At 44.5% G+C, this 14,868-nt stretch overlaps 2 protein-coding genes and 1 long non-coding RNA gene across 3 annotated transcripts; 2 read left to right on the forward strand and 1 right to left on the reverse strand.

Moving 5' to 3' along the window:
* The first annotated feature begins 2,416 nt into the window (after positions 1-2,416).
* LOC120431431 (NSFL1 cofactor p47-like) lies at positions 2,417-4,231 on the forward strand. The gene is made up of 4 exons (XM_039596552.2): positions 2,417-2,519; positions 2,582-2,740; positions 2,807-2,982; positions 3,055-4,231. Exons 2-4 carry the CDS (start codon positions 2,639-2,641, stop codon positions 3,986-3,988), a joined length of 1,212 nt encoding a protein of 403 aa, XP_039452486.1. The 5' UTR covers positions 2,417-2,519; positions 2,582-2,638; the 3' UTR covers positions 3,989-4,231.
* On the reverse strand, positions 4,043-12,687 carry LOC120431430 (uncharacterized). The gene is made up of 2 exons (XM_039596551.2): positions 11,867-12,687; positions 4,043-5,515 (listed from the first exon to the last, which is right to left on the reverse strand). Exons 1-2 carry the CDS (start codon positions 12,394-12,396, stop codon positions 4,753-4,755), a joined length of 1,293 nt encoding a protein of 430 aa, XP_039452485.1. The 5' UTR covers positions 12,397-12,687; the 3' UTR covers positions 4,043-4,752.
* Positions 12,688-14,127: 1,440 nt separating this feature from the next.
* Positions 14,128-14,807, forward strand: LOC120431428 (uncharacterized). The gene is made up of 3 exons (XR_005607882.2): positions 14,128-14,259; positions 14,355-14,470; positions 14,616-14,807. It is a non-coding gene; the product is annotated as an uncharacterized LOC120431428 (long non-coding RNA).
* Positions 14,808-14,868: the final 61 nt, after the last annotated feature.

Below are 14,868 nucleotides of genomic sequence, written 5' to 3' on the forward strand. Positions count from 1 at the left end.
ACGTTTGTTTTGATAGTGTGCGTAAGCGCCGTGTAAATTTGAAGAAAAAAAAATGTTTTAGAAAAAAAATCATTGGCATTTTCATGAACCAGCAAATCGATGCCCATTTGCTCTCTTGCACTACACTCAACCCCCGGTGGTTGGTCACTTTTTCGTTTGACACTTTTTTAGTTTGTACCCCGTTTGTTGGTCAAAGTCAAACTAAAAAGTGACGAAATGTCACTTTTTACACGGCGCTCACGCACACTATCAAAACATACGATTGGTAGTGAGTGTGAACTCTGTGTAAAAGGGGTGTCAAACTAAAAAGTGACCCCGTTCGTTTGACAACAGTTGGTGTCAATCCATCGGGGTTTGAGTGTATCTAGATATAGGAATCCCAGCAAGCTTAGGGAGCGTTCTTTTATTACGTAACGCGAAAAATCGGACTTTTAGACCCCCTCCCCCCCCCCCTCGTAACAAAATTTCCATACAAATTTTAAAAAAAATGTATGGAGCGTAACACGGCCTCCGACCCCCTTCCCCCCCTACTGCGTTACGTAATAAAAGAACGCTCCCTTAGTACAAAAGAGCACACCGGCATCGATATGTAGATTCATTTGGTGCATGAATTCTAGAGTAAATTTTTAAAACAACCTATGAGTGATGGTTTCCTATGCAAGTATGACCTTTTTAAAATTTAATCTAGAATTCGTTAAATCTAATTAAATTTAGAGAATTTTACTCATCGGGAAAGGGTCAATTCGAACTTGGGGATCTTTAAAGATCAAACGGTGAGGCATTAAAAACTGCACATAAATGGCATTTTACATTAAACTTCGCCCAAAATGCACACATTTTTTGCCAGTTTTAACCCACCAGCAGTTGCGTACTTGGAGGATAAGAAATTTCAGTGAAACAGAGCGGATTCGTTAATTCGGATGGCATTGTACTCTAATGAGTGAATTCGAATTGGTTCATTGGAATTAGAACGACTGACAGCTGTCAAAAGCTTGCAACCTCCTGTAAGGAAATTGTCGAACAAAGGAGTTGAAAAGCCAACATCAGATTGACAAATGGTTTTGACAATTTAAGTGCTTTTAGTTTGAATACGTTCGTATAAGCGAGCAATTGTATTAGCAGTCATTCGAAGTGGGGAATTTAAAATTAATCCGATATGTTATTGATAGCAAAATTGAATGAAATTTTTTTTTGCCTTCCTCACCTTACTGAGGAAATGCTATAAAATCACTCGAAAAATGAACTTTTTAATTTTACCTCGTAGACCCACCTTCACGTATACATATCGACTCAGAATCATGTCCTGAGCAAATGTCTGTGTGGATGTGTGTAGGTGGGTGGACAAAAAAATTGTCACTCGATTATCTCCGGACTGGATAAACGGATTTTGACCGTATTAGTCTCATTCGATCCGTCTCGGGGTCCCATAGGTCTCTATTTAAAATCAGCAAGTTTAGTTAAGCTCTCCAAAAGTTATGCTAAAAAAACAATTTTGACGTATGTCCGTAAGATTGAAAAAAGGTTGGTTTTTGCAAGAAAACCTATCATGTTATACATTTTCAGAAAGGTATTGAAAAGACCTTTCCAATGAGCCCAAAACATCTTGGATCTGACAACCCCATCAAAAGTTATTAGCACTTAAGTGTTATTTATACACTTTTTGGAGGCCGGATCTCAGATATTTCAATGAAGATGGGGTCCGGGTCCATCACGCGACCTGTCGTTTGTTAGATAATCGAAAGACCTTTCAAATGAGCCTAGAACATCAAGGATCTGACCACCCTATCAAAAGTTATCAGCACTTAAGTGTTATTTATACACTTTTTGGAGGCTGGATCTCAGATATTTCAATAAAAATGATTTCCGGGTCCATCATGCGACCCATCGTTAGTTAGATAATCGAAAGACCTTTCAAATGAGCCTAAAACATCGAAGATCTGACAACCAAATCAAAAGTTATTAGCATTTATGTGTTATTCATACACATTTGGGAGGCCGGATTTCAGATATTGTGATAGAAATATTGTCTGAATCATCCATGCGGACTATCGTTGAATAGTTTTTTATCAGATCTTGCCGATGAGCCAGAAATATTCAAGGTCAGCGAACCCTATCAAAAGAAATGAGTAATAAAGATGATTTGTTAAACATGTGAAGGGGGAATGTTGCTATTTTTACTGAATGAATTGACGTTATGCATGTGAGGAAGGCACCAACCACCTAAAGGTGGATTAAGTAACGTTTTTAATACATAAAATTTATTAAAACAATTTTTTTGTAAACTAATGTGCTTCATCTGTTCCACTTTGTCTGTGGTAACCTACGGTCACGTTCTCAACACGCGGGCTCCGTTCACAACGCTTCGTTTGTTTTGACTTTGTGCAAAAAATCGTGACATTTCATTTTTACGCTTCCCTCCGTTCTCTCCTCTGCTCCCCCTCCCGCACAACCAAAGAAAAGCGAATTTCGCGAACAAAAACCGTTCTGTCATTCATCGCGGCCGCAGCAATTTTTGGGCAGTAAAGTTTTGTGATTTTCGATTACAATTTAATCGCAACTCAATTCCACCTTTCCCGTGCAGCATACGAATCGCGCGCGCCCACTTACCTTTTTTTTCCGAGCAGAGTGAGCAGCAGTCATGTCCGACAACGAGGAGCTGGTGAAAAAGTTTGCCGACGTGACCGGAGTGTCCGAGGATCGGGCCAAGTTTTATCTGGACGCGGCCAACGGAGAGCTGCAGGTTGGGATTGGCGTTTGTTTTGTTCTGGGGGGTGTGTGTGAAATCGTTTTTTTTTTTTTTTTGCAGGTTGCGTTATCCAGCTTTTACGAGGGAGACAACGATCCGGCCGAGGGAGGAGCTCCCATCCCGTTGGACGACGACGACGATGATGATTCGGACGACGACAACGTTCCGATGGACACGGTTCAGTTTTCCCGTTCAGACGCCAAAGCTAAGGCCAAGAAAGCCCCGAAATCGTCAAAGTAAGGGTTTCGATTGGGGAATGGTGAGGAAGGGCCACGTAATGCTAATTGTTGAATTTTTTTGTCTTTTAGTATCGCAACGTTGTCCTCGCTGAATGATTCTTCCTCGGAGGACGAGGACGAAAAGGGTCAGGCGTTCTACGCCGGTGGTTCGGAGCGGTCTGGTCAGCAGGTGCTGGGACCACCGAAGAAGAACCCAATCAAGGATTACGTATCGGAGATATTCCGGTCGGCCCAGCAGGGTCACATGGAGACGTTCGACGGAGATTCTAGCCCGAGTTCGAGCTCGTCGTTGTACGCCGGGATGGGTTACCGGCTGGGTCAGACCGACACCGATCACCAGGCCGTGCCCGACAGGAACCGTCCGTCGGGTAGTGCCGGTGGCGCCGGATCCGGCCACAATCACGAGGTGGTCACGCTGACCCTGTGGCGGCAGGGCTTTTCCATCAATGACGGCGAGCTGCGCCGTTACGAGGACGCGGCCAACAAGGAATTCTTCGAGTCCATCATGCGGGGTGAAATTCCGGCCGAGTTGCGCTCGAAGGGACCGACCATGATACATCTGGACTTGAAGGATAACCGCCACGAGGATTACGTCAAGCGGTCGGCGCCGTTCCGGGCGTTCGGCGGAAGTGGCCAAACGCTGGGCAGTCCGGCGCCGAACGTCGTGCAGAGCGGATCGTCGGTAGCGCCAGCAGCAGCGGCAACTCCCGGGGACAATGCGGAGAACGAGAAGAGTGCCGCCGCCGAGCTGGCCGTGGACGACGCTCAGCCCACGACCACGCTGCAGATTCGCCTGGCGGACGGATCGCGCCTGACGGCCCGCTTCAACCAGACCCACACGGTCGAGAACGTGCGGCAGTACGTGGCTCGGTCCCGGCCCCAGTACGCCGCCCAGAGTTTCGCCCTGCTGACGACCTTCCCGAGCAAGGAGCTGACCGACGGTGGCCAATCGCTCAAGGATGCCGGCCTGCTGAACGCGGCCATCATGCAGCGGCTCAAGTAGAGGGAGCATGATATTTGAGCAGAACTTTTTGGCGCGGTGGAAATGAATTTGATTTTTCTTTCTTTTAGTTGACGCTTAGAAAACGTTCCGAAAAACACGCGCGCCCCTCGAAGGTGTGCAAACTCTGTCTGATTTGAATGATTTTGAACGAAGTAAAAATGTCTCTTAGTCGATGACGGAATGTCAGAAGTGTGATTGCAAAAAAAAAAAGAATAAAAATAAAACGCAACTGGTTTAATTGAATCAATTGATAATTTTATATTATTAAAATTCGAAAGTCGATATTTTGAGAATTGGAGTTTAGGATATTTGTTGCTTTCCTTCTAATAATTATTCAGTATTGAACGCTGTACAGTCACTCGCGATCGTTACTTGCTTCTTCTCTGGGAGGGGCGATTGTATCAAAAGTGTATAAAACTACGTGATCATTTCTTGTTTAAAATCGTTGATTAGCATTTTCTAAATGGCGCTGCGCCGAGGCCCTCTTTTCCATCTTCTAACTTGTTGCGCGCTCATAGGCCTAGGAATATTCCTTAAATTGTGCTGCCTAGGCTGTGTGCGTGCCGTGCGTCTCCGTCCCTTTTTCAGCTTTTGATATTTTGCTACTTTCAATCCTCTACGAGTTGAATATTTTGTACGACAAAAAAAAAAACTAATGCAAACTACTCACAAAGGGAACTGTTTGTTGAAATAAATAACGAGCAAACATGGTTTTCTAAGGTAGAGAGAGTTACACTTTTGAGTTTTTCTGGACGCCGCCCGGCTTATCGATAGATCAGCTTGTTTAGTTCCTTGCCGACCTCGGAAACGTACTGCAGAAAGTCCGCGTCCAGCGTGGTGCTCCAGTCGTACAGGTCGGACTTGCCGACGCAGTTCTCGATGTACCGGTGCACAAACATGATGCCCCGCTCCACAGTGAGCGATTTTACCAGCTCCGGTGGCGCCGACCCCGTCCTGTTGTAATCCAACGGCCGGTGAATCACAAACGGCCGGTCGTTCCGCGCGTCCACGTCGTACAGCAAATTGTCCGAGAAGATCTTCCGCCGCTTGTCCACGCAGATCGTGCGCGTCGTCACCGTAAACTGCGTCACGTCGCTCGACACCTTGCCGGCGTACTTCAGAAACTGGTTGTTGCTCCTCAGCCGCGAGTTCGGGTACAAGTACTCGTTGATCGCACCCACAAACGTGTACCTCGCCGCGTTGTAGTTCCGCATCAAACAGTCCAGCTCGATGATCAACCGATTCTGCTGCTTGTTGGCCAAGTCAAACGGAAAGTTGTACGGCAGCAGGTTGATCTTGATGCCGTGGTTGTACAGCATCGCCGTCGTCGTCGAGTCGAGCGCGTTGCTGTTGTACACGATAAAGTCGTCCACGCCCACGATCTGGTGGTGCAGAAAGAACTGTAGCACCGCCGACGGCTTCCGGAACTCGTCCTCCAGCTCCAGGTAGTTGTTCAGGTCGACGCACGCCGTCATCGTCATCTTCTGCGGGATCGACTTGCTCTCGATGACGCGCAACGGGATGTATCTGAGGGATAAAATCTTTGGTTGAAATATTTGCTGGATATTATTTTTTTTTAAATGTATATAATTTTGCTTCTTCACAGTTCGCAATTTTCAGTTTAAGAACGATCTTATGCACTAGGTTCCCGACGAACACGCACTGCCCTTACACCTACATCTCACCCTTGCTCTGACCTCTGAGTCAGTACGAGCAACACGCTAGAACACGCTTTGGGTGTTCGTGCCAGGCATGCACACCTTCTTTTCCGGTTACGCATTTTAACTCGGCCGGGGGTGGTACATTACGTAGGGTTTGATGTAAGTATAAGCGCCTAACCATCTATAGTCTGCCTATCAACTTTCATTAAAGCAAAAACTGTTTTATTTTTAGTTTGAGCAAAAACTGTTTTATTTTTAGTTTGAATTCAAAAACTTATTGTTATTTACTGTGTATTGTTTTCTCCTGAAATCTTCCCTATTGTTGAGTCTGTTTATCTGTTGCTATTTCTTTTGTCGCGGTGTTTTGTTACAATTTTTGGTCCTAAGCATGTTATAAAAGTTAAAAATATAAAAATATAATATAATATAATAGTAATATTTGTGTTAATCCTTTAACCATTCCATAAATTGAGTAAGGGCTCAAACCTCACTTGTTTGAAAAAAAGGGTGAAGATTGAAAACAATTGACAGTAAAAGAGAATTTATTTTAAAAAAAGCAAGTATCAATAGTAAGAGAATGATGAGCGTATTTTGAAGAATAAAAATGAGATGCTAGATGTATTAGATGTAAAATTAGAAATAGTTAATAAATAGAGATACAAAACAAGCTTAGATTATAGTAATGATAATTTATAGGACAGATAAAGAATTATTCAAATAAATAAATTCGCAATAAAATCAAAAAAGATTAGGCGAATGAAAAACAAAACAAAGTTTGTTACAGCAGTATCAATTGATAGAAAAGAGTGGAAAAGCTTTGAGAGATAAGATAATCAAAAGTTAGTAAAATTAAAATCAAATGTTGGATATTAAATAGAAAAATCAGTGAAGAATTGGGAATCAGAAGAGCAAAATAAAAATAGGAGATAGGTGGTAGCTGTGAATGAAGAGAGGAGAAACCCCGTTGTGCGATGTTTCAGGTACATCCACAGCAGTTGACTCAACATACTGCGAATCAAAACAATACCGTCTACAATCACAAATTACTTCCCTTTCCCACATTGTCGCGCCCCTTTCTTTTAGCCGTCTCGACTCTGACCCGCGTGTGTGGGGCACACGCATGAGAGCGTGCCAGTCTATGTAGAGAGTGCCTATTGCACTCTCGCAGTGACAACAGGGAACTGCTCGATGACAGCGTGCGGCTGCCAGTCGGGCAGTCGCATCTCAGCAAGCGGACTGCTTGTCCGGGAACGTCGCGGTCCGTAATCACTCCCACGTGGTGGGTGATTTCCTGGAGGCAGTTTGCGGCTACACATTTTGGCGACCGTGGCAGATATTTTGCTTACTTTTTTATAGCAAATCCTGCAGTTTTCACTTTGAAATCATCCAGGAAATCACCCACACTGCGTTTCTGTACCGGTATTTTTGTTTGTTTGGGTAAGTGCCGTACTTATTGCGGTTGGTGTTGTGCGTTAGTGATGAGAAAATAGTATTCGTTGAGAAATGACACAGTGTTTGTAAAGAACACCTTTGGAGAAGATTTGACGCATGGAATAGTTTGTGGTATGTATGTGTGCGAGGTCAGGAGACCGAATTTCGGAAAGGAAGAGTGAAGTCTGATGGACCACTCAAAGTGTGTGTGTGTGAGTTTGAGACCGCACCACCAGAGCGAGTTTTTGGAACCACTCGGAAGAGGAAGAGTGAAGTCTGTTGGACCACTCAAGGTGTGTGTGTGAGTTTGAGACCGCACCGCCAGAGCGAGGTTTTGAGGACCGCTCGGACGAGAAAGGGTGAAGTCTGATGGACCACTCAAGGTGTGTGTGTGAGCTTGAGACCGCGCTACCAAAGCGTGTTTTGAGACCGCTCGAATGAGAAAGAGTGTAGTTTGAGGGACTACTCAAAGGTGTGGAAGAGTTTGAGACCGCACCACCACAGCGTGTTTCTGAGGACCGCTAGGCAAAGTCATAATTTCTAAAAAAAATCGATCGTCTTAAGTAAAGGGAAAAAGAAAAGTTAGCGCTTACTACTAAAAATAAACAAGAAGAGTGCGGTAGATCAGACCACTCTGTAGAGTTAAAAGAAAGGTGTATTTTAGAAGCCCACTCTTAAACGGAGAAGGAAGAGTGCATTCGTAGGGACCGATCGGAAAAGGGAATAAAAAGAGTCGCTGATCGTTGGATGAGGATTGTGAGTATGTTCAAACATGTGCTTAAATCGCTCAGAGTGCGCCAGGAACGTAACAAATGACTTAGTTGTTTTCTTAGACTTGTGTTTTCATTAAGCTGTACATTTTGGTTATGTAGAGTCTGGTTTTCGCAGAAAATGAAGCATGCCAACCCAGTCACGTTCTAGCAAAATTCTAGCAGAGTTCTCACAGAGCTGGATATTCTTACAGCATTCTAGCAAAACCAGCTCTGCTAAAATATTTCGGGTCTGGGAAATACCTTAATGTGGGTTTAAATAATTTAAGATTTGAGAAAGATCAATCGAAGGTTACCGTGACTAGTTTAGGTTTATCGTTTACAATAACTGGGTGCTGGGTGTTAGAGACAGGGGAGGTTGAGAAAATTAGACAGAGAGAAGGTTAGATAAGGACAGAGTTAGCGAATGAAAGAGTTTAGTAGAAAGGTATAGAAAGATAGATAGGGATATATAAAGGGAATTATATAGAGAGAAGGTTAGACAAGGAGAGAGCTAGCTTATGAAAGAGTTTGGTAGATAGATAAAGAGGGAAAGATAAATATACATATTTAGAAGGATAGAGGGATAGATGGATTAAAATAGAGAGGTGAACCGCTCGTCAAAGGAAAAGGAGAGAAGCCGGGCTATTTGAAGAAAAAAGAGAAGTGTGGAATTGTGTGAACCACACGGCAAAGATAAAAAGAGAAGTCTGATGAACCATTGGGAAAGAAAAAGACAAAAGTGTGTTCGCCATTTCGGAACACAACAAAGGACGTGTTTGGTCGTCTTTCGAGCTAGCTTAGCGCGTTTTTGACGGTGTTTTGTTAACTTTCGCCGACGGCCATGGCGGCGGCCGCGACGGTGGAGAGTGAGTGGACGGAGCACAGGGCTGAGAATGGAAGGACGTTCTACTGGAACGCGGCCTTGAGGAAAAGTGTGTGGGAGAAACCGGACGGGTTTCAACCCAAGACGCAGGCGGCGACGGGCATGGAGGTGGAAGACTCCGAAGGAGGAGGAGAGAACGGGGGCGAATTTCGTCCCGTGGTCAAGGTTCGCCGCAGGAAGGCTAAGGAGGAGATCAACGTCGGCGATGGCGGCAACGACGGCGATGTGGAGAAACTGCTCAGCAACAACAAGTTCAGCCCGCTAGCGGAGGAGAGCAACAACATCAACAATGCGAACCCAGGAGCAGAAAAAACCACCCCCGTGGTACCAGCACCCGGCAAGTCGGCCGGGGAGAAGAAGCAGCCGCCGCTGGTGGTGAAAGAAACGAGCTTCGCCCGCCTTGCGAAGGTGATGTCGACATGTGATGTCCAGCCGGAACACAAACTGACGCGGTACGGCACCAAAATTACGTGCTTCTCGAGCGACGACTTCGACACGGTGCAAGCCCACCTGACGAAGAACAAGGTGCAGTTCTACACGCACGGAAAGCGCAGTGCGAGACCGCACCGGGTAGTAATGCGAGGTCTCCCGAACGTGGAACCGGATTACATCAAGGAGCTGCTCAAGACGGAACATCAGCTGGACGTCTTGGCAGTACACGCCATCAGGCGGAAGCAGCAGCTTCCCGCCATCGATGAGACGCCTTTCATCGTGCTCTTTCCCAAGGGGCACACTAGTATCAAGGAGTTGAGTAGCAAGGTGAAGAAAGTGGGACCAGTCGTCGTCCGGTGGGTAGCCTACCGGAACAAAGAACCGCACGTGACCCAGTGCAAGAACTGCTTGCAGTTCGGTCACGGAACAAGTAACTGCCATCTCAAGCCCAGGTGCAGCAGCTGTGGGGGTCCCCACAGCACAGAAAAGTGCAAAGCAGAAACGCAAGCCAAGAAGTGTGTCAACTGTTCTGGATCCCACGAGGGTCTGGACCGCAGCTGTCCCAAACGTGCGCAGTTCATCCAGTCGAGGCAGCAGGCGTCCAAGCCGAAGCCGCCAGCATGGAAGAAAGACAAACAGACTCCGGCAGGAGCTGTGTTTACCGCGGCGGATTTTCCTCCGCTACCTGGAGCGGTACCGGAAGAGAAACATCCTCGTCCCGCAGGAAGAAGTAGCGAAAGTACTGGCGCCGGCGCCGGTGCAACCCCGAAGGAGCAACAAGGTGAACGGATGCTGTACAGCGAGTCGGAGCTGTGGGCCATTTACCGAGACTACAGAGTTCGCTTGAGGCAGTGCAAGACACCCGAGGAACAGATTGACGTGATCGCACACTTGCTGACACATGGCACGAGAAAATGATCATCTAATTCAGTTACAGTTTTTTTTATTATTATTTATTATTTGTTGTACTCTTGATCCTCGGTCCTAACCTGGTCGCAGCACCTAAAAGGACCTAATAAAAATAAGTTGTGAAGAAAAAAAAAACACAACAAAGGAACCTTTTTATCCGAAACATTTTTATAGATACTTGCCCATGTTAGTTTTAAATGTAATATGTGCAATTCAACATTACATCAAATTATTTTATTTTAGAGAGGAAGGGAGATGTGTGGGGCACACGCATGAGAGCGTGCCAGTCTATGTAGAGAGTGCCTATTGCACTCTCGCAGTGACAACAGGGAACTGCTCGATGACAGCGTGCGGCTGCCAGTCGGGCAGTCGCATCTCAGCAAGCGGACTGCTTGTCCGGGCACGTCGCGGTCCGTAATCACTCCCACGTGGTGGGTGATTTCCTGGAGGCAGTTTGCGGCTACACACCGCGGTGGTCAAAGGTTTACGATCCGTTTTCACAGGCCACCAGCTAGGTCATCATAAAAACCAAGCCAACGTGGAGGTAAGAAAATAGGACACTCGCAAGGAACCAGAGCTATACTGTTCTGATCAAGATAATTCGGATGATCTAACAGAACTACGGATGTAGTTAGTTACGCTCCTTCCAGGATGTTCCTTACGTGGACGTCAACCGAAGAGCACGCAACAAGATCAGTGCCATTGCATGCTCTTAGGTATCAATCCTTGGCCTGCAGGGCAATTTACAGGGAAGATGAGAAAATATTCAAACAGATAAAAAAAGAAAAGACACAACAAAATTGACATCGCTGCCAAATTAAGGGAAAGCAGACAGTTTGTTACAGCAGCATCAATTGGTAAAATAGAGTGGAAAAGCGTTGAGAAATAAGAGAATCAAATGAGTAAAATCGAAATCAAATGGAGGATAGTAAACAGAAGCCGCGTTAGAAAATCAGTGAAACAAAATTAACAGAAGATAGGTGGTAGCTGAGAATGAAGAGAAGAGAAACCCCGTTGTGCGATGTTTCAGGTCCATCCACAGCAGTTGACTCAACATACTGCGAATCAAAACAATACCGTCTACAATCACAAATTACTTCCCTTTCCCACATTGACGCGCCCCTTTCTTCTAGCCGTCTCTACTCTGACCCTCGCTGGTCAAAGGTTTACGAGTCGTTTCCACAGGTTACCAGCTAGGTCATCATGAAAACCAAGCCAACGTGGAGGTAAGAAAATAGGACAGTTGCAAGGAACCAGAGCTATACTGTTCTGATCAAGATAATTCGGATGATCTAACAGAACTACGGAAGTAGTTTGTTGCAATCTTTGGCCTGTATTCTCCATAGAAACTTTGAAAAAAAAAACCATTCGGGCCTGTCTAAATATTTTTGAAAAAAATCAAAGTGCATGTGTTTCTGGGACCCCAAAATCTAGGCTCCCCTCGAGTTGAGCCTGCGCAGTCATTTTTGTCATTTTTTGTAGGTCAGTGTAATTGTAGTTGCTGAGAGATGATAGCTCGATATTTTTACAACCCTTTTGAATAGTCTTTTATGTAGATTTTTTCTATGTGATCACGCGTTATCGAAAATTTATATTGTAAATAAATACTGATAAGTCCTTCCCATAGCACTCCTGCTCGGTTGGCACGCGTTCGATTAAAACAACCTTTTTAAATAGTCAACATTGCATTTTTCCAAAGCCGGAATTTTTTGCTAAATAATCATCGAATAAAAATTTCTACTTGCAGCATAACTAATTAGTATAATTGAATAGTACTCCAATAATCCAACATTTTGTCCGCCCTCCTTACCTCTTTATCGAGTGCGTTGCATCGGTGAACACCACCTCCGTTGGTTGGCCAAAGTCCCGCTTCACCTTGCACAGAAACTTGTAGATGGTGAAGACTTCCCCGTTCGGCGCCGCCACCGACCCCGTAGGACTCTCCACCCGGCTGAAGAGAAACTTCCCCGGCACGACATCCTTTCCGCCGTGCAGCACCTGGCACTTGAAGTTCACGATGGACTGCTCGAGGCCGACGGCCATGCTGACCACGGTTCCGCCGGCCTCGAGGTCATTCTTCTGCCAGTAGGCGGAATAGACGTACAGGTCCGCGCCGACCCGTTGCCACGCCGGCAGTGGACTGTCGAAATCGTACGGGACCGAGTTCCGGTACCGGCTGCTATTATCAATCCGGATCAACGAGGCGGTATCGCTCCGGCCGAAAATATTTACCACCTCCAGCACATACTTCAGACGATTGTTTTCGGATTTGTACACCAGCAGGATGGCCACGCAGCTAATCGAGATGAGGACCAGGGCCAGCTGCTGGTACTTGCGCATCGCCGGACCGTTACCCCGACCGGAACCGTCCCGTTCCGGATCTCGGTGCTGGATCAGATAATTATTTTGCTTTTATCAGCAGAGGCCTGCTGAGATTTCGGCGAACTGTCACTGAACTTTCAGCGAGAGAGGGATGAGGGACGACACGCTGCCAATTTTCTGCCGATTGAAGCACTTTGGTTCGGCGGACAAGCGCACTGAAGGCCCCCCGCACCGGGAAGTTCTCGCGGGATGCGGCAAAAGGAATTAGGTGTGGAGGGTGTGGGTCCGCGATCTGCGGCCAAGATGGAACTATTTTTGTTTTGAATCTTCATGCGCGAAACGATTCGGTTACTCGAGAAAGGTATTGGAATTTGCCACAACTTTTAAATTGTTTTTTTTTTTTTTAATTTTATTTAAAAAAATTTTTTGTCCACAAAACAAATAAAAATTTGTCTTGGATCAGTAAAAAACTTCATTGTAAGAAAAATATAAATATTTTTTAGTAAAAATTATCAGTTTTCTCAAGCGAAATCCTTTAAGTGGATTTTTTCTTCCATATTTTGGTTTTGATTTTTGTTCAAACTGTCAAATGATTTAGATACAAAGGTAACATGATGATTTCTAGAGTAAATTTTCAAAAGGTCCTATGTGCAAAAACCTCAATCTGAGTAAATTAATGTCAAAGTTTTGCTGGATATTTTTTAATCCCATTTAAACAAGGTTCAATACTTTTCAATTCTAAAAACGCACAAATGGACCTAGAATGATGCTTTTTAAGTGTACTTTACGGGAACTATCAATAGTCTTGTTTAAACTTATTTCTGAATAAATTTGTTGCATACGACCTTTGAGTGCACATAGGACACGCTTCATAGAACTTTTTTTGCAGATAGGATTTATCACATTGGAGCAAATGTGTGCAGCATTGCACATAGGACTTTTCTTAATTATATTTAAATCTCTATTTAAAAAGAACAACTTTTTGATAAAAACTATGTTCGCCCAATCCTCGCGCAACGTGTAGGCAACAGCTGATTGAGAGCATGAAATGTTTCAATGCTTCCAGCGTGAGAGAGAGAAACCGTTAGGAGAGAAAAACAACCAACCCGCGCTCTCGTAAACCCAAACGTAAACATCTCGACGGTAACATTTCAAAAGGCATCATGTACATTTTGACACTTTCTGGGTTATTGCATATTCTGAAAGTACTCCTAATAAGCTATCTCTCCTCCAAAAATGAGCAAAAGTTACTTCAGTTAAGTCTCTTTAATCATGATTCTAAATAAAGTAACATAAACAAAACCTCTGCCATCAGCAGTACCTGTTTATATAGCCCTGTCAACCTGTCAAACAAAAGACTACATGAACCTCGTGACGAAAAAAAAGCAACATGAACAAAGCGCCATGTACATTCGGCGAAGCAAAACGAATCATAACAAAGCGCCCCCCTCAATGACAGCAGGGTGATATAGACGTTGGTGATTTCAAAAGAAGTTATGTTTGTTTTTCTCAAATAAAATTACGGAAATGATGTTTTATTGAATTTGGATGATCAAGTATCAATAAAAGCAACGTTTTTCATCGTTTGTTATCATTAGAACATCTTATTTTGCTTTTATATCAAAATGGGAATTGAAAATGGATGCTCAACATTCAAATGCGGTTTTCTCAAAACGCATGATTTGTACATGATGCTTTTTGAAATGTTGGCGTCGATCTGTCGGATAGGTGCTTGCAATTTAACTTACACGACAATGTAAACAATTTTTGCTTGGTTGCGGATAGGACTTTTCAGATTTTTATAGTTTTTGATGTTTTTGAAATGATTTTTTGCCAAAGAAGTGCTAGAATCTTGTTGTAGGCTGATTAACTAGAGTTCAGGTAAGTTTTTCTGTTAAAATACAGCGATGGTAGTGGTTTGCAACCTTGTTTGCAACCTGAAATTAGTATTTTTTTAATGATAATATTTTTTTCAGAATCTGCTGCACTGGTTTTGAGGACACATCGGCAACGGCGAAAACAAAACTGAGTCGATCTCGCTGGCCGGAACGAGAAGCGCAAGAACGACGACCCTCCAAGCTGGAGACTTCAGGTAAAAAGAAAATGAGCAATCAACCACTTGGCTGCCGTTGTCCACTGAAAATTTTGGCTCGAGCCAAAGTTCTCGGTGGGTGGTAAGTTTAATTTGGAGGATTGCGTGATTTTAGTTTTGAATTGATGTGGAATTTTGTTTTTAGGTGTCGTGAAGGCGGTTTGCTGACGAAAGTAGCAGTGGTAAGAAGGACAAGCACCGTTAGAACGGCGAGCGAGACAACAATAAAAACCGGGATCGGAACTAGGATCGCGATCGGTAGAGGGAAAACGACCGTCACCGGCACAAGTACAGTTCTTGGTCGGGTTAACAGTCGAATTCATCGTCCTCGAAGCACCACCACGAGGAACGCCAACGAAAGCAAAACGAAAGCTTTCCCACTCGTCGTCGTCCTCGAA

Source organism: Culex pipiens, chromosome 3, assembly GCF_016801865.2.
Source record: "Culex pipiens pallens isolate TS chromosome 3, TS_CPP_V2, whole genome shotgun sequence".
Classification (NCBI taxonomy): domain Eukaryota; kingdom Metazoa; phylum Arthropoda; class Insecta; order Diptera; family Culicidae; genus Culex; species Culex pipiens.

What these genes read in the sequence shown, in the direction of transcription:
- LOC120431430 (XM_039596551.2), bottom strand. Translation starts at nt 12,396, where the DNA reads ATGCGCAAGTACCAGCAGCTGGCCCTGGTCCTCATCTCGATTAGCTGC. An exon ending in GCAACGCACTCGATAAAGAG is followed by an intron (nt 5,516 to 11,866) that starts GTAAGGAGGGCG and finishes TTTATCCCTCAG; the next exon opens with ATACATCCCGTTGCGCGTCA.
- LOC120431431 (XM_039596552.2), top strand. Translation starts at nt 2,639, where the DNA reads ATGTCCGACAACGAGGAGCTGGTGAAAAAGTTTGCCGACGTGACCGGA. An exon ending in CGGCCAACGGAGAGCTGCAG is followed by an intron (nt 2,741 to 2,806) that starts GTTGGGATTGGC and finishes TTTTTTTTGCAG; the next exon opens with GTTGCGTTATCCAGCTTTTA. An exon ending in AAAGCCCCGAAATCGTCAAA is followed by an intron (nt 2,983 to 3,054) that starts GTAAGGGTTTCG and finishes TTTGTCTTTTAG; the next exon opens with TATCGCAACGTTGTCCTCGC.